The following is a 25,618-nucleotide window of genomic DNA, read 5'->3' as shown; positions in this document are numbered from 1 at the left end:
ATCCTCCCTCAGCCCGACCCGACACTGTTCAACGTCTACATGGTGCCCTCGCACGCATCGCCCAACATCTCAACCTCAACATAATCTCCTACGCCGACGACACGCAACTGATCCTCTCCCCCTAACCAAGGACCCCCTCACTGCCAAATCCAACCTCAACCAGGGAATGAAGGCCCAACCCCTCAGCATGGGACAACTCCTGGTGGCCCGCATAACTAGGGACACCCCCCGCACCTACCAACCACGCACGCAACCTGGGAGTCATCCTCAACTCGAAACTCACCATGACCAAACAAGTCAGTGCTGTCTCCTCCGCCTGCTTCAACACCCTCCTTATGTTCCATATGATCTACAGATGGATCCCGACAGACACAAGGAAAACAGTCACCCAGGCCCTAGTCAGCAGCAGACTCGACTACGGAAACGCCCTCTACGCAGGCGCCCCGACCAAGCTCATCAACAGACTGCAAAGAATCCAGAATGTCTCTGCACGCCTGATCCTCGACGTACCGCGCCGCGACCACATCACCCACCACCTGAGGAACCTGCACTGGCACCCTGTCGAGAAAAGAATCTCCTTCAAGCTCCTGATCCACGCACACAAGGCACTCCACAAGACCGGCCCAGCCTACCTCAACAGTCGACTCTCCTTCTAAGTACCCAACAGGAAACTCCGCTCCGCAGGCCTCTCCCTGGCTACCGTCCGACGCATCCGTAGAACCACAGCTGGAGGCAGATCCTTCTCCCTCCGCGCCACCAAGACCTGGAACACCCTCCCCCTTATCCCACGACAAACCAAAGATCTTCTAACCTTCAGGAGACAACTCAAGACCTGGCTGTTCGACCAGTAGCAACCCCCCTCTCCCCTCCCTCAGCGCCTTAGAACCCTTGCGGGTATGTAGTGCGCTCTACAAATTATCTGATTGATTGAGGTTAAAATCGCCCCCATCACCAGGGCGACGTGGGAGATAAAGAAGGAGCTTGCCCTGATCGGCCAGTGTGTTTTTTTTTATTGCAGGGGGGAGGTAGACCAAAAGTATATTCAGTGGCCTCCCCTCCCATGTCCCGGCCAACGCAGCAAATCTAGCCTGGGTGTCAACCTATGTGGTATTTATTATGCATGGGTATTGTTTACGAATGAGGATTCCAGTCCTGCTCGAGCCGGAAGTGAAGCCCGCATGAGCTACCAGTCTGTACCCCCCATCTATCAAGAGCCTTACATGTGTAGCCTATTAAATGTGTCTCCTGCAGCAGGGCTATATCAGGGGCCTGCTGCTTGAGGTATAGGAGCATGACCCCTCTTTTTAGTTTGTCCCCCAGCCCATTGACGTTGCAAGTAATGATGCGGAGCATCCTATTCATATTATGTTTGGGCATGTTATCTGTATGCAATCAAGTCGTACCTCGCCCATTGCGTGAATGCAAATATCGAGTGCTGATACGAATATGGCAGAAGCTTAGACTGTGTCTGTGGAGATGACATCACTTCCCTCATCTCTGTCACAACGAGATAACAAAAACTAGCCAAACAAGTCCCCCCCCCAGATATCCCTTACCCGCTGCCTCCCTGCATTGCGGGTTCTGAACCTCCCGCCACCCCAAACTTGCAGAGTGCCTATCGCCCAGGGCAGGACTGGCCATAGCGGGCACCGGGCGTTTCCCCGGTAGGCCGCTAGGGTGGGGTCGGTTTTGGGCCCCTGGCGGGCCGTTTTTATTACTGGGGGTCGGCAATATTGGCCCCGGTAAAAAAAAAACGGCCGAAACCGGCCCTTGCAAACTGCTCAGCTGCACTCCTCCTCATCCCAGGGGGGCAGCTGACCAGTTTGCCAGGGCCGGTTTCTGTTCCCAGTCCGGCCCTGCTATCGCCCACCCTAGAAATCTTGGGGAACGTAGTCCAACCCCATTCCCTAAATGCCACGTTGTTAGAAAAAGATGCAATACTATACTGGTTAATTCAGGTAAGTAACTGTACCCCGTTACAGGTTGCGATCATATCTTAAAAGCGACCCTGAATAGTTCTGGGCGACTCCAGAGTTATAGTTTCGCGCAAATCGATATCGGATGAAACTTGTAATAAAGACAGACAGTCGGCAAGTAACATTACTAGCTATAAGACCGTGCCCCATTGCACTTAGCCTGTCTGGTTCGATTCTGTCTCGGAAGTTAAAGACTCTGGCAAGGTTGGGCCTGGGAGGTGCTCCGGGTTTTGATCTGCCGCCTGGCACTCTATGCGCTCTTTTGATAGAAAAATACATGGATAGGCCTTTGGGTTGGAAATGTGTCATCACTAATTCCTCCACAAATAGGTCTGCAGTCTGCCCGTTCTGCCACCCCCAAAATGCGGATGTTGTTGCGCTGCATCCTACCTTCGTAGTCGTCGAGTTGAAGTTCCATAGTGTCTTGGCCAGCTTGGAGATCAGCGACCTAGCGTTTGAGGAGGGTAGTATCAGTTGTTAAGGCCTCAGTTGTGGATTCGACTTCCTTGATACGATCATTCATTTTCCGCATGTCAGCTCTGATCAAAGCGACCTCTGTAGCAACGGTGTCGATACCGTTTTCCAGGGACGTGCGCACGGTCGTTATGGCCACCAGGATGTCTTGCAATGTGGGATCTTGTTGGTCACCTGATGATTTCGATGGTGCCTGGGAGTCTTCTTGGCCTTTTTGCCACGCATATTTGTCCAATTTTGCTTGCAGTGTATTGCGGCCGCTCGCCATTTTCTGTTTGTGAATGCTGTGGTGCAGATGCAAATATTCAGCCAGAGCTGGCTACTCTCCGCTGCCTGCTCTAGGGCACAGGCCCTGTCCAGCCTGTCGGAATTCACCAGCACGGCATTACTGACTGAAGTGTCAGAATGTCCTGCATGCGATCACAGAGGAAAGCGCATGAGAGTGCGTGTTTCGATGTATCCTGCCCCAGGCATAGTTAGTCACACTCAAGTCTCCACAGGAGGAGTAATTATGCCTTCACAGTAGTTGTTGAGGTTCCGGGCGCCATCCACGGGAGTCCGGGTATGTATACCACTGTGGCCCCCAGTCACACAGATCAAAGACAGGGCACCGGCAAGGTGTCCGCTGTTCACGGCGACTCCTGGTGATCGCCGGGGTCAGGCACTCTGAAAACAAGTCTAGGTGGGTAAATGAGGTCCGCTGCCCCCCAGGTGATGTATGGGTTGTGTCTCTTACCGTGCTCACTCCTTCTCTGTTGTTAGTAGGTCAGAGCTCGCAGTGACGCACTCCGCGTCGAATTAGGCCTAAGCTCCGCTCATGCTGGCAATTCATTTAATGGCTCTGGGCCTGTTGGCGGTGCAGTCGGCCCTAACTGCGGATTTACGCACTCCGGTCGCCGCCTGAGGAGCGATTGCGCCTTCCCTTCACTGCAGTTGTCGGTGGACTCCCTGGCAAACCCTTGATGATTGCGGGTGTCCGGCACGCAAAGACCAGATATGGATGTTCGTCGGGGATCCGCTGCCCCCGCCATGTAGGTAGTGTGGCTCTCACAGCAGAGGCGGTTACTCCGGAGTTGGTCGGCCAGAGCTCTGCGTGAAGCGTTCTGCGTCCTGGTCTTCGGCGGCTCAGTTCAGGAAAACGTTCCGATCACTTTTGTGGAATCTTGGCAGCACTCAGCATGTTGGACACCGACGTTATTGGGATTATGAGGCCCCCGTTAAAACAGAATAATGCTTGGGGCATTTTGTTCTAATATCGGATTTTTGGGAGTGGTGCGCCGGAACCGAGCTTACGCTTGGCCATTTCCTTATGCAGTTGGCCACGCCCCCCCAAAGACGTCTGTATTTGATCTAAAGTAAATGTATTATATTGTAAAAGAAGTGTGCAGTCTGCATGGATGAAAAGCCTTTTGTATGTACTAAAATGTTCTTTTATCTAACAAACATGTTAAAATGACCAACAATGTTTTTTTCCCAAAAATAAAACAAATAAGTGAAATGTATTTATGTTTATGAATTGGACTTGCATGTTGTAAAGTAATTCGTGGTCAGCCCATGAGAGCTTGTATAAGCCAGTAGAGAAGAAATACAGGTCTAGTGGAAATCAATCTTTTATTCAATTAGCCACCTCCTGTGACTGCAGGGCTGTCTGCAGGAATGGGTTATTGACTTTGGATTATTGCTAAACCTTTTCTTGTGACTGAAACATTTGAGTTGCAAAAACAAATGCAAAAAGAACAATTGATGGACAGAATGTTGAACAATGTCAAACATTCACCCCGATACAGAGATCTGGGCCTAAATCCATCGTTTTTTGCTCACCATGCCATTTCAGTTTAAACCCAGCCATATGCAAATCAGTCTTCACCCTGTGTCGCATGAGAACAGGCCAGTCTGAACTGCCAGGCCAGGTCCTCCCTGGACCAGAAACAAGCATCATGGAACTGGTTTCGGGGTTTGTGTGGGTGTTAAAAGGGTGGGGGTAGCTTTTCGACGGCCCTGGGAGATTGATGTTGCGCTCTCTTTTGGAGTAGATGAGGATATTTTGAGTCTTTATTTGGAGGATATTTCTGGTTCTGAACGAGAGAGCAATTTTTGGTATTACTGTTGGCTGCTTGCTAGCTTTCCAGTAGAATACATTTTGTCTGTCGTGAGTAATTTGGCTTTCTTCATTTATGGTTACTCAACAACAGTACTTCTATAGAAGCTCTGGACATAGGGACTAATGCTAATATCCCTGGTATTACAAGAAACACTACCTTCAGCAATCTCAGCCCAATACAGTCTTCCATACCTCGCTTAACACTTAAATGGCTTGCCTTTTATAAGCTTAAACCCTTCCCTAATTTGCTAATAGGGGCCACTTTTAATTTGATGCCGGGGTATATTTTCTGTCCCAGTCCAACCCTGTGTCTACACGCCTTTACTCTTCCCTAAGGTTTTTTTTCTACATTGTGCACGTACTAAGTGCACATCCCAGGTGGAAGGCTCATTAAAGTAACTGTACCTATTGGTGTACGTTTTTTTGCCAGTCCTGTTATCCACCACCAACCGCCCTCCCAATCACCAACAACCCGCCCTCCCGTTCGCCACCCCCACCGGCCTTCTGTTCACCACCGCTATCCACCCTCACGTTCACCACCCATACCAGCAACTGCAAAAGGCGAACGCCTGCCAATGAGCGAGGGTTGCTTTGCCAATGCTTGTTTGATTGCTGAGGTGCGTTTACAGGCAAGATCCACCCTTCCAAAGCCCACGGAGCACGATTTGGTCGTAAATTGTATTGCATAAGTTGTCGTTCATAGTAATCCAATTGAATTTTTAAAGTAAAGTCCCTGCTTTTCCTTAGGTGGACAATCACGGCACATTTTCAGTTTTCTTCTGTGGACAGCTTTTACACGATGGATACCTATGGACTGCACCGGTTAGAAGAGGATCAGTCTGTCGTCAGTCGGATGCAGAAAAAATACTGGAAAACCAAACAAGTGCTAATCAAAGTAACCGGCAAGAAGGAAGATGAACACGTGGTGGCATCTGATGCTGAACTAGATGCCAAACTCGAGGTATGGGAACCAATTGACTCTGAGGCAAAAGCAAGTAATGCTGTTCCTGTTTCGAAGATAAATGTTTAGATGGGGTCTGCCGTGCAAATGGACCTCATGATTTTGACTCTTAAGACAAAATGGTAATGTCCTACTGGTACTGCGAGATTATAGTGGAAGAAAAGTTGTAGGTCCCACTCTCTACAATATTTTTTAAGTGAATTTTTGTATACGCACATTTGAAGAAAAAAAAGATTAATAAAATATATTTTGTCACTACAAACATGCGCTAAGCTGATCTACTATTGCAAGAAGATATGATAAACTAGTAAATAATGAGGGTTTATTGCTTTACCGGTTCTTTTTAATAATTACTTTCGTTTCTCATGCTTGTTGGGATTTGTCATTTGATTAACCAGATTTATGTGTGTTTTCTTATAATCTTTGATTGTATAGATCGCTTTCTCTTTCTTCTATCGATTTTACTTTTTAATGTCTTTCTCTGTTTTGGTATCCAATCAGTTGATTACTATAACTCGTAATCACAAGTTTGTTCTGTTTCCTTTTTTTTTCCTTTTTTTTCTTTCAGATTTTTCACTCTGTCCAGATGACTGGTTCGGACCTTTTAAAGATCATTGAAAAATACCTACAGAGAGTCGATGGTAAGTACCCGACAATCGCACCAGTAGCATGAGCTTTTATTGTTTAATGTCAGGCCCTTCCATATGCTACGTCACGATTAATTTCTGACAATGTGATTCATTGTGTGCTAGCAAACATTAGCTTAGTCCCAGTGGTTGTGAAGGTAATGAGAGTGGGGGAGCGTTAATTACTTATTTTACATCTTCGGTGGGAGTGTTTTACGCTCATGTGTAAATATTAGAGCACAAACTTTAGCTTCAAGATAGATTCCATTTGGAGATCTGGATTTCTGGTTAACACACTTCGAGGTTGCAGTCTCGTGTATATATATATATATATATATATATATATACACACACACACAGGCTGTGTTTTATCTTAAATGAGCAAGCTTCCGTTCTCTGGCAATATACAGTGTATTCAAGTTCTGAAAGTACTTGTGCATAAACCAAAGTGATGTACACGCAAATGTATGGCTCTCTGGTTAGCATGAAAAGCGCAAGAACAAGGGCCATATGTATCAAGTAAATTCGCATTCGCAAAGGCCGAAATTCGCAGAATTTCGGCCTTTGCGAATGCGAATTTGCTAAATGGTATGTATAAAGCAAAATCTGGTGCAAAACAAGGAATCGCAAAATTTGCGATTCCTTATTTTGCAATTGCATTTAAGGAATCGCAAAGTTTGCGATTCCTTAAATGCAATGTATGAAGCTAAAAAAAATAGCAAAATGTGCTTAAGGAATCGCAAATTACCACCAACTTCTAGTTGGTGGAAAGTTGCGAATTCCTTGAAAAATGCACATTTTTGCATTTTTCAAAGTGCCATGTGACGCACGTACATGCCCTTAGGGCATGTATGTGCGCCACATGTTTACCCATGCATATTTCAGGGGTGCAACAGGGTATCCTTTGGACACCCCTGCATCCTTGAAATTATTCTCAATTTGCGATTAGCAAATTGCGAATCGCAAATTGAGAATAACTTCCTATTCATTCCTATGGGCCTCCTGGCCCATAGAAATGAATGGGGAAGTATTCCTTAATTGCGATTTGCAATTTGCTAATCGCAATTAAAGAATTTTAAGAAATCGCAAAAAAAAATGCGATTTTGTACATACATACCTATTTGCGATTCTCAAATAGCGATTTCTTAAAAATCGCTATTTGAGAATCGCAAATCAGGTTGATGATACATATGGCCTAAAATTATTTTTCGGTAAGAAGACGTAAGCTAAGCATGTTCACTTACATGTAGGTTGTTTAAAATTTCGTCCACTTTCGCATTTTGCCAGCATTGCGGATTTTAATACAATGCTGAGTTTAGTAGCAGACTCCAACAAGTGCATTGCATTTGTTTCAAACAATTAAATCAAAATCCGAAGTTCAAAGAAAGTGTACTCGCATCCAGCGAACGACTAAAATACCGGGTGCGTTTGAGACACAAGATTGTATGGCTATCATTTAGGGGTCATTTGAGACACAAGACTGTGCGGCTATCATTTAGGGGTCGACTCATTTATACGTCGCAGTTTCTATCTGCTCTGTTTCCTCGGTGATCACAATGCTTTCCTAGGCAGCCCTTGAGAACTCTGCTGTCAAATGAGCCATTTATTCTGTAAGGGCCAGCAACATTTTCTGTGTGAAGCAAAAGAAGAATTTGCTGGATTCTATTGTGTTCCTAAGTTTGGGGGATGGCTCTGCTTACCCTTTGAACAACGTAGGTTAGCAGATCCAACGCAATCCATGGCTCTGCCTGTCTCCAGCTCTTTACATTTTGGTGAAATTAAGCTAATGCAAAACTAGTGTTCAAAAACGAATGGGCCATGAAAATAAGTACTGTGAACAACCTGGAATATGTGTTTGGTCGTAGGAGAAGATTAAAGTCTTTGCTGGCACCTTGCAACTAATTGCTTATATTTAATTTCCCCAGCGTTGTCCGAAGAAGAGAATGATCTGGGGGTCCTATTGAAGTCCCAGGCAGAGAAAAATGGAACGCATGCAGGAAAGATGATGCATGCAACTGGCACCGCCCTCTGCACATCTGCCAGAGACAGGTTTGGACTCTTTACCTTTTGTGCAATAATACGAGCGCCACACATCAAAATGCCTTGTGTATAGACAGTAATGTGTATGGAGGAGTGTTTATGTGCCTGTATCGATGTATTAATAATATGTGTGTCTGTGTAATATAGATTAAGGGAGACACTAGTCAATGTCCCTGCACGAGTTATAAAGCCATAATGTACTATACTGAGTCTGTGGAATAACACCTGGAACGTTGGGTGAGAATCGGACTGTTATTTTATACCAGTAGGGTTTTGACAGCTGTTGCTTGCAATGCACACCTAACAAAAATCAGTAAATGTAATTATTTTATTTAATGTCGTTTTACAGCGTTGATCTACGCACCTGGATAAAGGAGCGACTCACAAAATTGGAACAGTACAATGTGAGATTCTTTTAGAAGGTGGCGAGGAGGAGAGCTAGAACAGGATTAGACATAACATAAATTCTAAGCCGATGTTTTTTAAAGAGATAAAACAGGGGTTCGACATTTAGTTACATTCTGAGTATTTCTGTCTTCTTTGTCAATAAAGGGGTAAGTGCTGATGGTCAAAAGGGTAGCTACGTGAATTATGGGGTGTTTAGTTAATTCCAGCAGAGGAAATACAAGTTTAATTGAATTTTAGCTGAGTGACAAGAAGTTAAGACTTCGGGAAACACATTAACTCGAATAACTGCTTTCTGTCAGTGTATAGTTATTGTGAGAAGTTGGCCTGGTATATGATGTTCACTATTCTAGTGAGCACCTTGCACCAGTCCAAACAACCCTTATGGTGATGGTTGTAAAGTCAATCTTATAGACCAGCTAGCCTAGTGGTAGCACGGAGAAAAGCAGTCTTAGGCTAAACTCAAGAGGGCATGTGAAGCCAGCTGTTTTACCATATGCAATCCCTTTAATACCAAATGAAAGGACACCACACAGGTTATATATTCAAAATATATATGTATTTATTTCTAAAACAATCCTCTGAACTCTTTATGAGGGCAGAGGCACAAGCGAATAACAAGTTACTTAATATAACATACAAAAGTTGCACAAATATGGATAGGCCCTGGCGGCCCGCTAAACCATATACTAAAATAGTGGTATAAGAACCACGTCACGAACAATGGTTAGGCCTAGGGCCTTGGGAATCGCTGGGGCTACACTGGACTAACAGTTGTTAGGGAGCAGGAGGCCCATGGGATGCGTGTGCAGTGTCTAAAGGCGCACACGTGCACACATAGAACTCAATGGGTGCGTAAAGTTACAAAGTTAAAGAATTAGGAGTCTTCCGACTGGACTAGAAGCTAATCACTTGAAACTAGGACACTAGAGAGTTAATCTTCACAGGAGCACCGCAGTACTCGCATTACCTCACCCACAGGAAGCGGGTGCATAGGTCCCAAAGTGTGTCGGGTTTCGTCGTGGAGTTCTATGGAGCCTTGGAGAAAAGATGCTGCAGGCGACCAGGAGAGAAGAGTCCGATTGGATCCAAGGGCGGATCGAGGATGAAGAGTACCTGAAAGCAGAGGGGACAGAGTCTGGGTCACTAGCCAGTGGCCAGGAAGGAACCAGGCGATGTCGGGAAGCAATCAGGTGATGTCGCGAAGCTTGTCTCTGCAGCCATGTGGACCAGGAGGTGTCGACGACGACCAGGAGCTGGATACGAACTGTCCCACGAAGGCTCTCGCTGTCGGTGGTGTCGGTTCTTGATTCAGAGTCAACAGGCCTTGGCAAATGCAACCCACGCAGGAATCGAAGATGGCTTCTTACTCAGGCAAGCAAGGACTGAGGGGCTTCTCCTTCGCAGGGAAGCAAGGGCCAGTCTGGAGCAACCAGACCAACGGTTTAGATTTCGGGTTTCGTCGTCACAGAGGCCACTAGCCAACGGGCAAGTGACCAAACAGACGCGTCGAGCAGGAAAATGCAAAAGGGCCCCACGCAGCACTCAGTGAGTGGGGAGAGGTGATATTCGGTGCAGTTGATGCTCGGGGCTAGGGCTTCTCAATCCCCAATGCACAACTTCGAGGGTGCCTCAGAAGCTGCACGGAAAGCAATTCGCTGGCTTTCCAAGATGGCCGGTCCCAAGTCTCTCGTCCCCTCCACGGGTCTCAGCTTTGCTGTGGCTGTGGATTGGGCTGTTGGATGTCTGGAAGTCTGGGTCTTGTCAGGCTCTGTGTTCGAGCTCCGGCGGGAGCAACGACAAAGCAAACCGTTGAGCGCTTGATGGTGCCTGCTTGCACAGGGTGGTCGCTCCTTGACCACAAGGGAGATTCTTCAGTCTTCTACGTCGAGTAGGATGTCGAAGGTCCAGAGTTTCGTATCAGAGTTTCAGTCAGGATATATCTAAAGTCTTGGGACTCAGCTCCTACCTATATACCAAATCTAGGGGCTGGATTACCTGCTAGGTCCCTCCTATGGGTGGGACCCAGGAAGGGGGTGGTTACACCCCTTTCCCTTTGTCCAGTTTCGCACCAGAGCGGGGGCTGGAGTGCCCCAGCACCGGTTTGAACTGGACTATGCATGGGACACCTTGTGTGCCCCAGGCAGTGTCTCATTTCATTCAGCCCTCCCTGCCCCAATACACTATAGCCTGTCTGGGATGGTGCTAGCACCTCCCTGTGACAGGAAACCTATTGTCCAAGCCTCCCTCGTTGGAAGGACTCCCAGCAGCAGGAGGTCAGACTTGTGTCTGTGGCAGCAGCATCCATTTTGTGATGCTGAGGCTCTGGTTAACTTTACCCGGGATTAATGGAAGTAACATTTCTTCTCCCTCTAGAAGGGTGGAATGCTACCCCCGTCGCCAGGACTGGCGAGGGGGTAGTATTCCAAAGCGTATGACACCTTACACGACATGTTTTGATAAAGCCAAACCAAAGTTAGCCTCTGACCGCGAGGTACATAATGCACTTAAGAGTATATGGTATGGCAATATCCTAGAACAGCTATAAGGACATGGTTCCGAAAGCTGCAGACAGGCTCAGCTCATGCTAGAGCACCATCTCACATAAAACCAAGCACTCTGCCTTCAGGATTGTTAAGGCCTGCCATAGGAGTGACTTATAGGTGTATATGTGTCCAGATATAAGGTTAGACATAGGAATACTATATCTAAGCAAGGGGTGATTACACGACCTTGCCCCAGCTGAGTGATCAGCCAGTTGTGTCAGTTTGGATGGCCAGCCAGGGGTGGCAAAAGATATGCTGCAGCCCCTGGTAGGCCTTGGGTGCACCTATGCCCTGGGTACCTATAGTCCACTGTACAGGGACTCATAAGAGTGACCCAAATCCCAATTGGTGATGTACCTAAAGTTCATGGTGTGAAATTTAGAGAGAGAACAGCAGGGCTGTGGGTCTGATTAGCAGGCCCACAGCCACATTAAGTCGAAAACCAGTGAAGCAAAAAGCAAAAAATGGGATGACCATAGGAAAGCAGACCCTACTCTCCTACAGTTATTAGTTAATTGGATGGTGTTTTGACTTTCGTTTTGTGTCTCTGAAGGTGGCATAAAACATGCTGTAGCCCTCAGAGGCACTCTCTGCTCACAAGGCCCTTGGTACCAGGGGTACCTTTTACAAGGGACTTATTTGTAGCCCAGAGGTGTGCCAATTGTGGAGGCAAAGTTACCGTTTAAGGAAAGAACAAAGGCCCTGGGAACCTGATTGGCAGGGACCCAGGGCACACTCACTCAAGTTGTCATCAGGTACCTGGCAAAACGTTAGGGGGTAACCATGCACAAAGGGGCACTTTCCTACAGAAAGCAACTAGAGGTCTGAGATCAACTGCAGCCCTGATTCCATCCCCTTCCAACAAAATAAATTATTTAAGAGTGATGTCCTCCATTCAACTTTATTTCCCATAAAATGCCACCAGCATTTTTTTACTTGTACTTTGTTGCCTTCAACTTGCATAGTAATCACTTGTTCGATACAAAACACACCTATGCATGGGGGGTGCGCATCAAAGTGTAATTTATGTGCTCGTGCAAGAGTGTTGGTCGTGGTTGTAACATTTTGTACAGTGGACTTGCGCCTCCAGATAGGGCCAGGGACCGACAGGTCACTATCTTTAATATGATGAATGAGCACAGACCATTGCATAAGTGTTTGCCCTCTCACCCTGATCAGATGTGTAAGCAGTTGTAGCGATTGGCAGAAAAATTCCATTGGGAGCTGGATGGTGATATTTGCAAAAAGATATGGAAACCATTGAATAATTTCCATTATAATCAGGGAGGTGTGTCCACATATTCAAGTGGATAAGTGTCGCCACCGCTTCATGCAAACTTTGAATTGTTCCAGTGTGACCCAAAAGTTGCTGGGTATCAATTCAGTGATATTCCTAGTTATATGAATACCCAGGTATTTGACTACACCATTATTCCATTTCAGGGGGTATTCCACCACGGGTATTGTGGTGACATTTGTTAATGGGAACATTTCTGACTTGTTTCAGTTGATCCAGAGAACCCTCAGAATTTGATAAGATTTTTCTAACAGGCTCCTGAATGTATAGAATTATGTGATCTGCATATAGAGAGAATATCAGGGATAAGTCACCACCCACAGCCCCTGACGCAAATAAAATTCACAGAGGTAGCAGGTGAGGGGCTCCATTCGCCAATACCTCCCGATAGATATCGGCCCTAAATACTGTCTGTTAATTTTGACTATGGCCATAGGGGCAGTATAGAGTAGTGCAATCGTTTTCAAGAACAGGGCATTCAGTCCCAAAGATGAAAGACCTTGTGCATTAATGGCCAGTCCAAGGCATCAAACACCTTTTTGGCATTTAGAAGCACAGCCATGGCCAACAGACATGGGTCCAATCAATGTAGTGTTGTCCCCTAGCTGTGTAAATTGAAAGCTATGGATTTCTGGAGGATGAAGGCGCCCTGGTCTGGTAATACCAAGAATTGCAATAAGGGGTTCCAAGCGGTGAGCGATAATTTTTTCAAAAATGTTGTTATCCGTATTTAAGTAGGGATAACGGCATATATGAGGCACATAGTGTTGGGTCGCTGCCTGGCTTAGGCAATGCAGTTATTACCGCCTCAAGCATGGTGAGCAGGTCGATGGTCTTTAATAAGAGTGGCATGACTCTTAAACAGGGTGCCCCCCTACCAGAGTGCCTTGCCATTGGAGAGATCTTTAATAGCAGCTAGGACGTCTTCTGCCATCAGCGGGGTGATAAGCTGTTCCAGAGCTTCACCCTCTGCCCAAGCCAAAGTCTTTGTGTAAAAATAACACTCCATCCCTGAGGTGGCGTAATGTGAACTGAGGGCATAGAGTTCCGTGTAGTACTGGGCAAAGCCTTACTATGTTTGACTGGGCAAACAAACACAAAAGTTATCACATGGCTCATCTATCTACTACAGATTTGAGAATTGACAGCAGTGGACTTAAGTATCCAGGCCAGCATTTTCCTTGGCCTGTCCCCTTCACCAAACCAATGGGCTTGGTGTGTTTTCTAAGGTGTAATATTTTCCCAATCCCCCGCTTTACGGAACTCCACCAGCAATTTCTGCAATTTAGCAAGTGTGGGTTTTGACCTGCTTCAGATGTTTGGTTTCCAGCATTTTAAGTTTTTGCTCGATGCTGTCCAGCGAGCCACATAAGGATTTAAGGATGCCTGCTTCCTTAGAGATGCAGACCCTACAGCTATAGACCTTAAAGGCCTTCCTTAAACTCTCACCATCAGACACTCCATTGAGACAGAAATATAACAAAATGGCGGTTTTGACCTCGGGACGAAACACCAGGTCCCACTCTTCAGTCTCCACCTTATAAAACCAGTGTCAGTGGGGGATCCTCGAGAACGAGTAGAACTGGCGAGTGGTCTGACAGCGTTTTGGAAAGAATACTGATGGAGCATGTCCTAGCCACGAGAGCCTTGGACAATGTCCATAAATCTGTACAGGAGGATATGTCGTGTACGGAAGAATAATTTGTGTATTCCCTCTCGGAGTGGTGAGGAGCCCTCCATTCATCAACTAGGCAGGGTAGCTGCATCGCCTGCTGCAGAGCTACTCCTGCCTTCGCGAGTTGTCTACAAGATTCAGACATCCTATTTAAATATTGAGATAGTACTACATTGAAAGGATGGACTGGTGTTTATGCTTTCCACATTTATTCATAACCTCGTCAAGAATTCATGTTTGTCAAGATTCAGACTATAAATGTTAATCAACAGTATTGGCTGGGCATGTTTTAGGCCTGTCACTGCCACCAAAACCAACTGCGATTTAGCCCTGCAATCGAAACCTGGGTGCGCCGCAGCTCACTCGGGTTAAAAAGTTAAATTACTGACTACCCACATGTCAAAAAACACTTCTTTATGTAGTCGAGCCGGACGACTTAGCTCACTAATTCACCATCTTGGTGCTCAGCTCTCTGGCACTCCCCAATTTCACATGGTTAAAATGACCATATCTAACCACTTTTTAAAGCAGAAGTCTCATTCCTATTAAACATCAGGGTAATAGTCAATCTATTATCATGGAATGTTATGTTATATTGATTTATAAAGCACATTAATTACCCAAGAGGGTATATAAGTGTTTGGGCAGGTGAGTAAGTTTGTGGTCCCTAGGGTGCTTATAAGAAGAGACAGGTCTCCAGCTTTTTGTGGAACTCAAGAAGTAAGAAAGAGGCTCTAATGTGTAGAGGGTGGTCGGTCCATGTCTTGGGTGCAATGTAGGAGGATGAGCGACCTCCAGTTTTGCTTTTACGGATGTGGGAAATGGGTGCGAGTGAGACTCTTCTGGGTTGGTGAAAGAGTATGCAGCTGTTCAGGTATTCTGGTCCAGTTTTGTGTAGAGCTTTGTATGCATGTGTGAGAAGTTAGAGTTGGCCACGCTTGTGAATGGGGAGCCATTGAAGCTTCCTGAGGTTCCGTGTGATGTGGGTGTGGCATAGGAGGTCTGGATGTTTTGGAGTCTGTGTAGGAGTTGTTTGGAGATTCCGGCGTAGAGAGTGTTGCTGTGGTCCAGCCTGCTGGTGATGAGTGCTTCTGTGACGGTCTGTCTGGTGTTCTTAGGCAACCATTTGAAGATGTTTTGCAGCATGTGTAAGATTTGGAAGCAGGAGGTGCACACTGAGTTGACTTGAGCCATCATGTTCAGCTTGTCGTCTAGGATGGTCCCTAGATTTCTTGCATGGTCTGTGGATATTGGTCCTAGCACTGACAGCCACATGTGAAGTCCTAAGGGGAGGTCTTGTTGCCGAAGACCAGTACTTCCGTCTTGTCCGAGGTGAAATGCAGGCAGTTGGTTCGCATGCAGTCTCCTACCATGGTCATTCAGTTGGTTCTGGCAGTGGTTGTGTTGTCCATCAGGGAGAGGATGAGTTTGGTGGAATCAGCATTGGAGATGACGATGGTGGTGTCTTGTAATCGGATAATGTTGGTGAACGGCGTCATGTGCATGTTGAAAAGGACTGAGAGATCATCCCTGTGGGACTCATATCACTTTCTTGACCTCAGATGAGAAGAGTGGCAGCCTGATCCTTTGCTTCCGGTTAGGAAGGAACAGATCAATTCTTTTTTTTTTTTTAAATAATTTTTTTTATTAACTCCATAGATAAAACAATGGTGTACATCACAGTATAAGCATCATTCGCATGTTCGTACCAGATCAAAGTAGGGCTCAGCGTATGCAACAACAGATACAAACTTTACAGTGAGCAGGAATACATCCAGTATGTTGTATTTCGAGTGGATCGTCAACCCTAGGTGTCACTGGGGGCTCGCAGATGTGTCCTCTGTACTCATTCCAGCTGGACCAAATGTCAGCCCATTTCTGTGGGCAGCCCCTCGCCACATAAACTGTCTTTTCCTGAAGCATGCACCAAGCCATGTCTTTTTTCCATGGATCAACCTTTGGCCGCGCCCCAGCCCCCCAGAGTCTCGCTATATTCCGTTTTGCGATCACAAAGCCAAGTGTGGCCCACGTCTTACCCCGTACATTCAGATCAGTGGGTTCCCATATATTCAGCAGGCAACGTTTAGCCTCCACTCGCAATTGCACCCCCCAAACCTCATGCATGCATTGGTGTATTTTCATTGGTGTATTTTACGCCAGTAACGCTGTATGAGAGGGCAGTCCCACAAAATATGGAAAAAGGACCCAGCCTCCCCGCATCCCCTCCAGCAAAGCCCGTCAGAGCCACGGCCCATCAGTCGCAGCCTTGTGCCTGAGATGTACACTCGATGAAGTATTTTAAGTTGAATAAGACGGAGTCTGGCCGATATAGCCACCTCCCTAGGAGATGCCAGCGCTCCATTCCATTCCTCTTCGTCGATTTCCAACCCGTCCGCCTCCCATTTTCCTTTAAGAGTATGCAGCAGCTCAGGAGAGTTATTAACGATCTTCTTGTAAGTGAGGGAGATGGCGTGGTCAGGAATGTGGCCATCTAGCAATCTATCCTCTAGGGGGGAGGCCGCAGGAGGAAGGGTCCCAGGAGGAATGTTGGATTGAAGGGAGTGGCGAACCTGCAAGTAGCGATAAAATTCCCTAGGGGCAAGCTCATAGGTCTGCTGGAGGTGTTCGAACGATACAACCCCTTTGGGTCCCCCACAAGTCTCGGACATGAGAAATCCCGATTAGGTCCCAGCCACGGAACCCTTTCGTACGGTGCAGGCCGCCCAAACTCTCAGAGGCCCATAGTGGAGTGGACATGGTAATGGTATTCGCCCAACCCAGCTTCTTCTGCACCATGTGCCAGAGTTGCACAGAGTGTTTGGTGGGCCCGGTAAGCGGGAACCTACCCGGCTTAGAGTAAAGCACTCTTTCATAGTTCCCCCCCGGTAGCAGCCAACGGTCCATCCCGTATCCGGGTTCATCTCCAGCACAATACGTGCCTTGGTTGATGGCGGAGAGTTGTGCTGCCCAGTAGTACTTACGGATATCAGGTAGGGCAATACCCCCATCAAACCAGCCAAGCGTTAGCTTTTGAAGGGAGATGCGGGGCGCACCTGCCCATAGCAGCTCTCGGAGTGCGGCACCAGATCCTGGTGGTTCTGCAGTTCATACAAGAATCTGGGCAGGGCCATCATCTTAAACAATGATGCCCTACCCAAAAGGGACAAGGGGAGCCTGCACTACGCAGCCGAGTCCCTTCGGAACCTCTGTAGGGGGGGAGGAGATTCATCGCATAGCGTGTGCTCGCAGTCTTGGAAATATAGACCCCCAAGTATTTGAACCCATCGTCAGCTATAGAAATCGGGCAACCAAGGGGTACAACCGGTGGGCCCCCCTGGAGGACATACAGGATCGATTTACTCCAATTGATACTGTAACCAGAGTTACGCCCGAAGCTAGTAAAATTGTCCAAGGCAACAATTAGAGATTTACGGGGATTAGTCAGGTATAGAAGGATGTCGTCCGCATAGAGCGAGATCCTGTCCTCCCAGCATGTCAGCCCAACTGATCCCCTTGATGGAGAGGTCCTGTCGGATCCAGGCCGCTAAGGGCTCAAGGGACAAGGCAAAAAGCAGCGGTGAGAGTGGGCACCCCTGTCGTGTTCCCCTCTCCAGGGCGAACACCTCAGATATTTTATTGTTGACAGTAACTCGGGCGAGTGGCTTCGAGTAAAGGAGGCAGACCCATCCAATGAATTCGGGTCCAAAACCCATCTTCTGGAGGACCGCCATCATGTATGGCCACTCAAGAGTGTCGAAGGCCATGGCCGCATCCAGAGACACTAGGACAGCGGCCTCTCGGAGAGTATGGCAGCGCCCCACCACTCCCTGCACGCGACGGAGGTTAAGCGCAGTGTTCCGGCGTGGCATAAACCCCGACTGGTCCGGATGGACCAGTGTCGCCAAGACTGGTCGGAGTCTATTGGCTAGGACTTTAGCGAGCGAGGATCTTGGGTTCAGAGTTCAGCAGGGAGATCGGCCTATAGGAGGCACAAAGGTTTCTAGGTTTGCCTTTTTTTGGAATAGCTACTATGGTAGCTATCCGTTGATCCCTGGGTAACATGCCCTGCTCTTTACTGTCCTTGAACATTCTCTTAAGGTATGGACTAAGGCGGTCAGCTTTGATCTTATACAGCGCGATAGGGAGTCCATTAAGTCCCATAACCTTTCCAGACCGCAGATCGGATATGGCCCCGCTCAGCTCCTCTACCGAGAGAGGGGCCTCCAAAAGCTCCCTCGCCACCTCCGTAAGGGTAGGCATGCAGATATCTGCCAACAAATCGACAGTCCTCCCCTGGCTGGTCAGACCCTCTACTGTACACCCGTCGGTAGTGTTTCTCAAACTCCTGGACCACCTCTCTGGGTTCCGTTACCACCGTGCCGGAGTCCGTCAAAATTTCCGCTACCACATTACGTGACTGCTCTTTCTTGTCCAGCCATGCAATAAGTTTGCCTGCCTTGTCTCCTTGATCGTAGAGCCTCCCCTCCCTATCTCTCAGGGTGGTTCGCGCCGCGTCCGTGGCCAGCGCCTTGTATTCCTCACGTTTGAGGCGCGGCCGGTGCTCATCTTCAGGGTCGTCACTAACTAGCACCGCTGCCTCAAGGGCATGCAGGTCCCCCTCCACTTGAAGAATCTGTGCCTCCCGCTCTCTTCGGCGGTCGGCAATCGCCGATAGGTCCTCCCCCCTCAACACCGTCTTAAAGGCCTCCCATAGTATGGCTGAGGACTCTACCGTGCCATCATTTTCCTCAAAGTAACGGTCCTTCACCTTAGCTAGGACCTTACGGGTTTCCAGATTTCGGAGATGCCAGGCACTGATCGGAGCTGCCATGCCCTCTCGCTCGTTCCCTACCGTGATGTGGGTCAGCAGAGGGGAATGGTCTGATATTCCACGGGCCAGATGGGTGGCCTCGCGGACAACCGTACCGCACTGTAGAGGAGTAAAGATATAATCCAAGCGGGAGAAGGGGCGGTGGGGATCAGATAGAAAGGTGTATTGCCTGTCGGTAGGATGTTTAAAGCGCCTGAGGTCCGTGAGACCAAAAGTATCCGCAAAATCAGCAAGCCACAGCTGACCAGGGAGAAGATCTCTAGGGGGATGTCTATCATAGTGACCTGAGACTACTGCGTTAAAAGTCGCCTCCAAGAAAAAGTCGACCCTCCGGAAGCGAGAGGAGGAGCTTCCCTAAAGCCTGAAAGGACTGGGTTTGCAATCACGGTGGGACATAGCAAGTAACCAGGTTAAGTGTACCTCCCTCCCATTGGCCTGTAAGAGCTGCATATCTACCCAATGAGTCTGTCTCAGTGTGGTCAATGGATAGGGGCAGGCCGCGGCGTATCATAATGCCAACCCCTCGGGAGCCAGAGGTGAAGCCAGCGTGCAGAACAAGGGAGTAGCCAAACCTGTTCAGAGCGTGACATGTGTTGCCCAGAAGGTGGGTCTCTTGCAGCAGGACCACATCAGGCGCATGCTGTTTAAGGAATTGCAAAACTATCGTTCTCTTCAGCTTGTCCCCCAGTCCGTTAACGTTCCAACTCAGAATTTTAAGGCATTTATCCCACCCCATGTCTGAAGATCTGGTGAAATGCATGCAAAACCCCGCCACAGCCGGTACCACAGTTTACAACAGTCATTTTCATCATGAGCGACAACACCAAACAAACCCAACCCCCGCCCCCCAACTCCCCCCGTCCCTGTCCACCCATCCCGTCCAAACACCACACCAGATCCCACCCCCACTGTCTCCCCAAACAGGCCCCCCTCCCTGCATCCCTGCTCCGTAGGTGTACAACTAACCACATCCCCAATTAGCAGAGCGCCTTTCGCCCAGAAACCCCAACTTAGAGTGGAGATAGGCTCCTCTCCTCTAGAAGCTTGATGCTAAGGGGAACGTGCGCCAGCCCAAGCTCCCGCCTCCACCAACCCCCAACTTAGGATATTGTAGCATACCAGCCCAGCTCTCTAGCCATCGTAGCAGGTAGCCCCCAGGCGGGGGGGCCGCACTAACAGAGTTAAACAGTGTCCCAACATGTTCTCAACAAATATACCCCACGCAGTCAGTTGCCCGGGGGAAGCAGCACATATATACTCCCCGACTAAGCACTAGACGGCAGCCCAGTACAGCAACCCCATGCCGCCCGACTGCTCCCCCGAGGAAAAGGGCATGACCACTATGAGCAGTCTGTTTAATACGTTAAAGTTCGTAGAGGTTCACTCCTTTCAGTCCATTGCCGTAACCGCTATTCTGCCTCATGGAGAGCGTCCCCACGAGGACTGGCCGATCGTGATCTCCAGGAGCGCTGACTCCGGCCCCCTGCATCCGACTGTCCCGTCGTCGAACCAGGTGAGGCTGCCTGCGTATCCCTCCAGCTGCCCCGCCCTGGCCGTCCGGATTCCTGGGTGCCCCCCTGTCCAGCCAACTCTGCACATCAGAGGGATTCTTAAAAAATAGGGATTTGCCACCGGCGATAACCTTCAGTTTGGCTGGGAAGAACATCATATACTTTATCCCTTTTTCACGTAGTGCTGCCTTGACACCTGTGAAGGTACGGCGCTCCCTCTGTACCTGTAGCGTGAAATCCGGGAAGAAACGGATAGTGGCATTTTCATAAAGAAGATCACCCGATAGCCTAGCCGCTTGTAGGATGGCATCTCTATCGCGATAGTTCAGGATCGTCGCAATGATAGTTCTAGGTGGTGCGCCCGGTTTCGGCTTAGGAATGGGCGCTCGATGTACACGCTCAATGGTGAAGATTCGAGAGAGGCGCTTAGGTTTCAGGTGGTTGAGTATAAGGTCCTCAAGGAAAAGTACCACACTCGGCCCCTCCATTTCCTCCGGAACACCCACCGCGCGTATATTGCTCCTCCGGGCCCGCCCTTCCTGATCCTCAAGCCTGAGGGCCGTCTGTCGGTGTTAGTGGACCAGCTCATTGACCCGGGTCTCTAGTGATTTAGTGGCAGTCTGAAGCTCCCTGAGGCCGTCTTCATTGGCACGTGCTCTGTCAGATGTCTTGTTAAGGTCCGCTCGGAGAAGGTTGACCTCAATGGATACTCTGTCTATTTTAGTCTCGAGATTAGTGCCCAGGGACTGTATAGCCGCCATGATAGAGGCAAGCGATGGCTCTTTAGGGGAGGCCGCCTCATCCGTCGCACCCCCTTTACGGGGGGTCCCCTTCTGGACGGCATATTTGTCCAATTTGTTGGATTGCGTGGGGACAGTAGTCTTGGGCCTCATGGAAGCACGTAGGAGGTATCGACCCCTCGCAGCCAGAACAGAGGATCAGCGAAGGAGGGCCCCAGCACCCCGGCCCAGCCGAGCGTCACTCCGCGAGACTCAGAAGCAGTTTGACACTAATCCCGTCCCGGGGTCAGTCCAGAAAGATCAGCCACAGTTGTTCAAGACCCCAAACCAGGGACAGCACGCACCATCCACGCCCCCCGTCGATCTCTCCAGCAGGGGGTGTCTCCTCGTGCCTCATGCCCCGCAAGGATAATCGCTGGCTGGCAATGTCAGGGCCCGGAATGGCCCAGGAACCCTTAGCAACGACCCGCTCCAGGCCGCACCCGTTGTCACCTCTCACGATCCCCCACCACCTCCCGTAGTAGGGCGTGGACTCAGGCGTAAGACATTTCCCAAGCTCAGGTGCCCAAAAAAGAGTCAGTGCCCGGTGGGAGCAGCCAGCAGGAAAGTCTAGAGTGTGCGACGAAAGTCCGTGCCGCAGTTGGTCATGGCCCCCGAGGTACAACAGTCACAAGGGACCCCACAAACACAGCGGGGGGGAAGGGGAAGTCTCCGAAGTGTCCCAGTGACTCCTCACCTTAGGTGTGCCCGACTGTACTCTGTGGGGCTATCCTAGCTCAACCGTGCTTCCAGCCAACTCCAGGGGCCGGCACCCGGCGGCCGGGGGGGGGCCGGAACGGTCGCTTCCAGGGTCCTGTGAGCCTCTCTGCACGAGGCAACCGACGTGTGCACCCTTCTATTCTCCACCCACCAATGTGTGCAGGCAGGTCTGTCCCCGCGGCGGGCCGCCCAAGGCCGCAAAGCCGGGGTCTCGCGTGAGACCCGGCCCGTCCGCGGTAGGAGCCGTCAGTGGCCAGCAGAGGGTTGCAGTCCAGAGGCCCGCATTGAATCTGCCCCTGCAGCCGGTCTCAGCGCGGCCCCGCTGCCATCCACACGGGGGGGGGGGCACTCGGGGGCAGAAGGAACTCTCGGGCAGGCAGCGACGGGGAGGCCACAGAGCGCAAGGCCTCACACTCAACCAGGTCCGTCGTTCGGGCCGCCCACGCCACCCCAGGCCCAGCAAACGACCGTCGATGGGCGGCCCTCAGCCAGCACTCGCCGCCCCTGGTCCAACAGATGGGGGCCCAGGTACCCGAGACACACCAACGGACTCCAGTCGCCGGAGGGTCGTCAGGAGTCGCCGGCGCTCCGGCAGTGTACAGGCTGAGTAGGCCTCACATCCGGGACCTTTCTTAATGTACAGGCCGCGCTGTAGGCTCCGGCGTCTCCCTCATACAGTCGGAGGTAAACAGATCGCCCGCGACTCGGGCTTGAGGCCAAGCAGAGTGCCACAATCGATACCAAGGGGGGGAGGGACCTGTAGCCCACCTCCGCCGCCAAACAGGGCTGGAATGGGTACGGATTTTAGCGGATGTTGAACAAGAAGGAGAACGGCTCGGCGGAGCCTCGAGCTAGGCGGCCATTCACATCGAAGCCAGGCCACGCCCCCGAACAGATCAATTTTAGAGCGGTTCCTTGTATGCCAATCTCGTAAAGTCTCCTGATGAGGGTAATATTGGAGGCAGTGTCGGAGGCCACAGAGAGGTCGAGTAGGATGGGGGCCGATGTTTCTCCTTGATTCTGGATGGCTCGAATGTCATCGGTGGCCGCGATGAGTGCTGTTTTGGTGCTGTGGTTCTTTTTGAATCCTGATTGAGTGTTGTCAAGAAGATGATGAAGTACGAGGTGGGCTGTGAGATTCTTGTGATGGTCATCTCAATCACTTTGGCTGGATAGGGAAGCAGGAAGATGGGTCAGATGGGTCAGAAGTTGCTCAGTTGATTTGATTCTGCTATGGGCTACTTGAGGGGGGTTGCTGATTTCTTCAAGTTTCCATTCATCTAGGAAAGTGGCAGATGTGATAGAGGTGTTGATGATGTGGATCAGGGTAGTGCTGATTGGTGATATTCCCAGGTTGTAGATGTGGTGGGCGCAAGGGCCCATTGGAGCCCCTGAGTGGATGGTCTGTGTCATTGCTGCTGTGATGTTTCTGGTGAGGGTTGTACATTCAGTCAGGTGGCTGTCTTGGTTCATGGTGGGTAGGTTAGCAGTGAGTTCTCTGGGGTTGGGTTGGTGTGCTAAGTTGCTCTAGATCTTTTTGCTTCAGCTGTGAAAAAAGTTGGATATGCTGTCACCGAGTTGTTGGAAGACAGCAATGTTGTTGACAGTGGCTAAGTACGAGATTAAATCCTTCAAGATCGAGATCTTCTTCCAGCTGTTTGAGCTTCCTTCAGCGCAGCCCACTAGTGCTTTTTTCTTGGTGTCTCTTATTTGCTGGTGATAGCATTGTAGGTAGCTCTGTCTTTGGTTTTGAGGCTGGCTCTTTATTTCTTTTCTAACTGTTTACAGACATAAGTGTCTTTTCATGTCTTGGAGGTCTTTTGTGTACCAGCTGGCCTGCTTGTATGATCTAATACACTTGTTGGATTTAATGGGCGCGAGGGAGTCAGCGGAATTCTTGATTTAGTTTTTGAAGGTGATGTCCTTGTTGATATTGTCTGTGGGGCTAGGTTGATCCGTGCTGAGGGTGCTGAGCCAGTCTGCTTCTGTGATTTTGCACCAGATGCTGCTTGGAATGCTGAACCTGGTAGCAGTGTTAACTTGAAATGTGTTGATTTGGAAGTGGATGATGGAGTGGTCAAACCACATGAGCGTTGTGGTGGAGTTGTATTTGATGCTGTTGCATGTGATGAAGATGGGGTCTACTGTGTGTCCTGAGGTATGAGTTGGTTCTGGGATAAGCTGGATGGGTCGGATGTTGCTCAGGCATTCGAGTCGTATTGTGGAACTGGGGTAATTTCGATCTTCCAGAGGAGAATGTAGGCTCTGGAGTCGATGGTGAGCGGAGTGACGAAGTTGGTGCCAAGGTCCTCATGCCCTGCCCAGTTTATACTGGAACTTGGCCCTCCTGACGAGAGGACAGTCAGCACCGGTACCTATCTCAACCTGTGCCACAAATTGCGGATGGCCAGGGGTGGCTGCCTAGAGGCATTGTTATCGGCCAAAATCAGCACTTGCTGCCCAAGTCAAGTGCATCACCAGCATCTTGCGGATTGTCAGCCACTTCTGGATGTGAAGGAACTCTGGGACTCCAACTTGGGCCAACATGCCTTTAAGCAGGGAATCAAAACAAGAGTCTGCCTCTGGTCATTTCAGTCTGACAGGGCCATTACAGCCAAACGTAAGCATGCGTGGGTGGTTATTAACACCTACCAACCAGCATCCCCTTAAACCTATCTCACCTGCACGTACTTCAACGGCTTGAAGGCAAGGTTTATGGCCCTCAGCCTATGTGAATGGCCGTTTTTGAAACCTTTGCCAGTTGGCATTGCCTGTTGGAAGGAACAATCAGCAGGGGCTGTGGCCAGTGCGAGGAATCCCTAGGACACATTGTGCGCTTCTGCCCTGCACTGCAGTACATGCATAATTCCAGGCTAAGGTGAGAGTCAAACTACCTGGAAGTCCGTCCATGTCGGCAGGCCATGATCCCCTCTCTTAACCCAGACACTTTGTTAAATATCCTGCAGACCAAATTCATATCCCTTGCACTCGACAGGCTCAGTCACCCAGGGGTGTTACCCAGGAACTCTGCTCCTACCCCTGGCATGCCTCCGGCTGGCTCAGCTCAGCTGAGTGGGCCCCCCGATTATGAAGTAAGTGTGTTATGCAGGTTGGTCTGACGGCATCTCTAATGGATAATGTGCTCCTATTATCAGTGTACTGTTGTCAGAGGGCCTTCCCACAAGCTGCGCGGCTTGTACATATCAAACTGTGTGTGCTTTTCAACAGGTGTCCGAGCGTTTACTGTTATGCAAGTCAGATGGCACTCTTCAATAAGTAATTTGTTGCTGTTATTTATTGTCCTCGCACTTTGTGAGATTGGTTTTTCACATGGACATCTGTTTTTATTACCTAATCTTATCTAATCCTAGTGCGTTTTTTAAAATGTGTGAAATTGTCCTGCCGCTGGGCAAATATGATGGACTCTCCAGATGCCTTTGTAACAGCACTTTATTTTACCATATGAATATGGAATAACACCAGTGTGACCACTTCAGTTGTTATGATGATTGTTATTGTGTCAATGCTGACTACCTTGGCCCGTTTGCGCTAGCACTTTACTTTATCAGTATGACCGTTTCAATTTATTATGATGCTTTTTAAAAAAACGTTTTTTTTTCTCGTTTTTTTCCATTATTCAAGATGGCCTGCATTTTGTATGTGTTTTAAATAATTG

The 25,618-nt window shown here is 49.1% G+C and overlaps 1 protein-coding gene across 3 annotated transcripts in view; it reads left to right on the top strand.

The window, feature by feature from the left end:
- ICA1L (islet cell autoantigen 1 like) overlaps positions 1-25,618 on the top strand; it is a 399,387-nt gene that overhangs the window by 59,075 nt on the left and 314,694 nt on the right. For all 3 annotated transcript variants that reach the window (XM_078680242.1, XM_078680241.1, XM_078680240.1), the window contains 3 exons: positions 5,299-5,512; positions 6,081-6,153; positions 8,064-8,187. In XM_078680242.1, the coding sequence (XP_078536368.1) occupies positions 5,351-5,512; positions 6,081-6,153; positions 8,064-8,187 (359 nt within the window). In that variant the 5' untranslated portion in view covers positions 5,299-5,350. The remainder of the gene's footprint in view (positions 1-5,298; positions 5,513-6,080; positions 6,154-8,063; positions 8,188-25,618) is intronic.

The sequence above is a fragment of the Lissotriton helveticus genome, chromosome 3_1 (genome assembly GCF_964261635.1).
Source record: "Lissotriton helveticus chromosome 3_1, aLisHel1.1, whole genome shotgun sequence".
Lineage (NCBI taxonomy): Eukaryota > Metazoa > Chordata > Amphibia > Caudata > Salamandridae > Lissotriton > Lissotriton helveticus.
The sequence above is the reverse complement of the archived record's forward strand: the minus strand, read 5'-3'. Positions and strand labels throughout refer to the sequence as shown.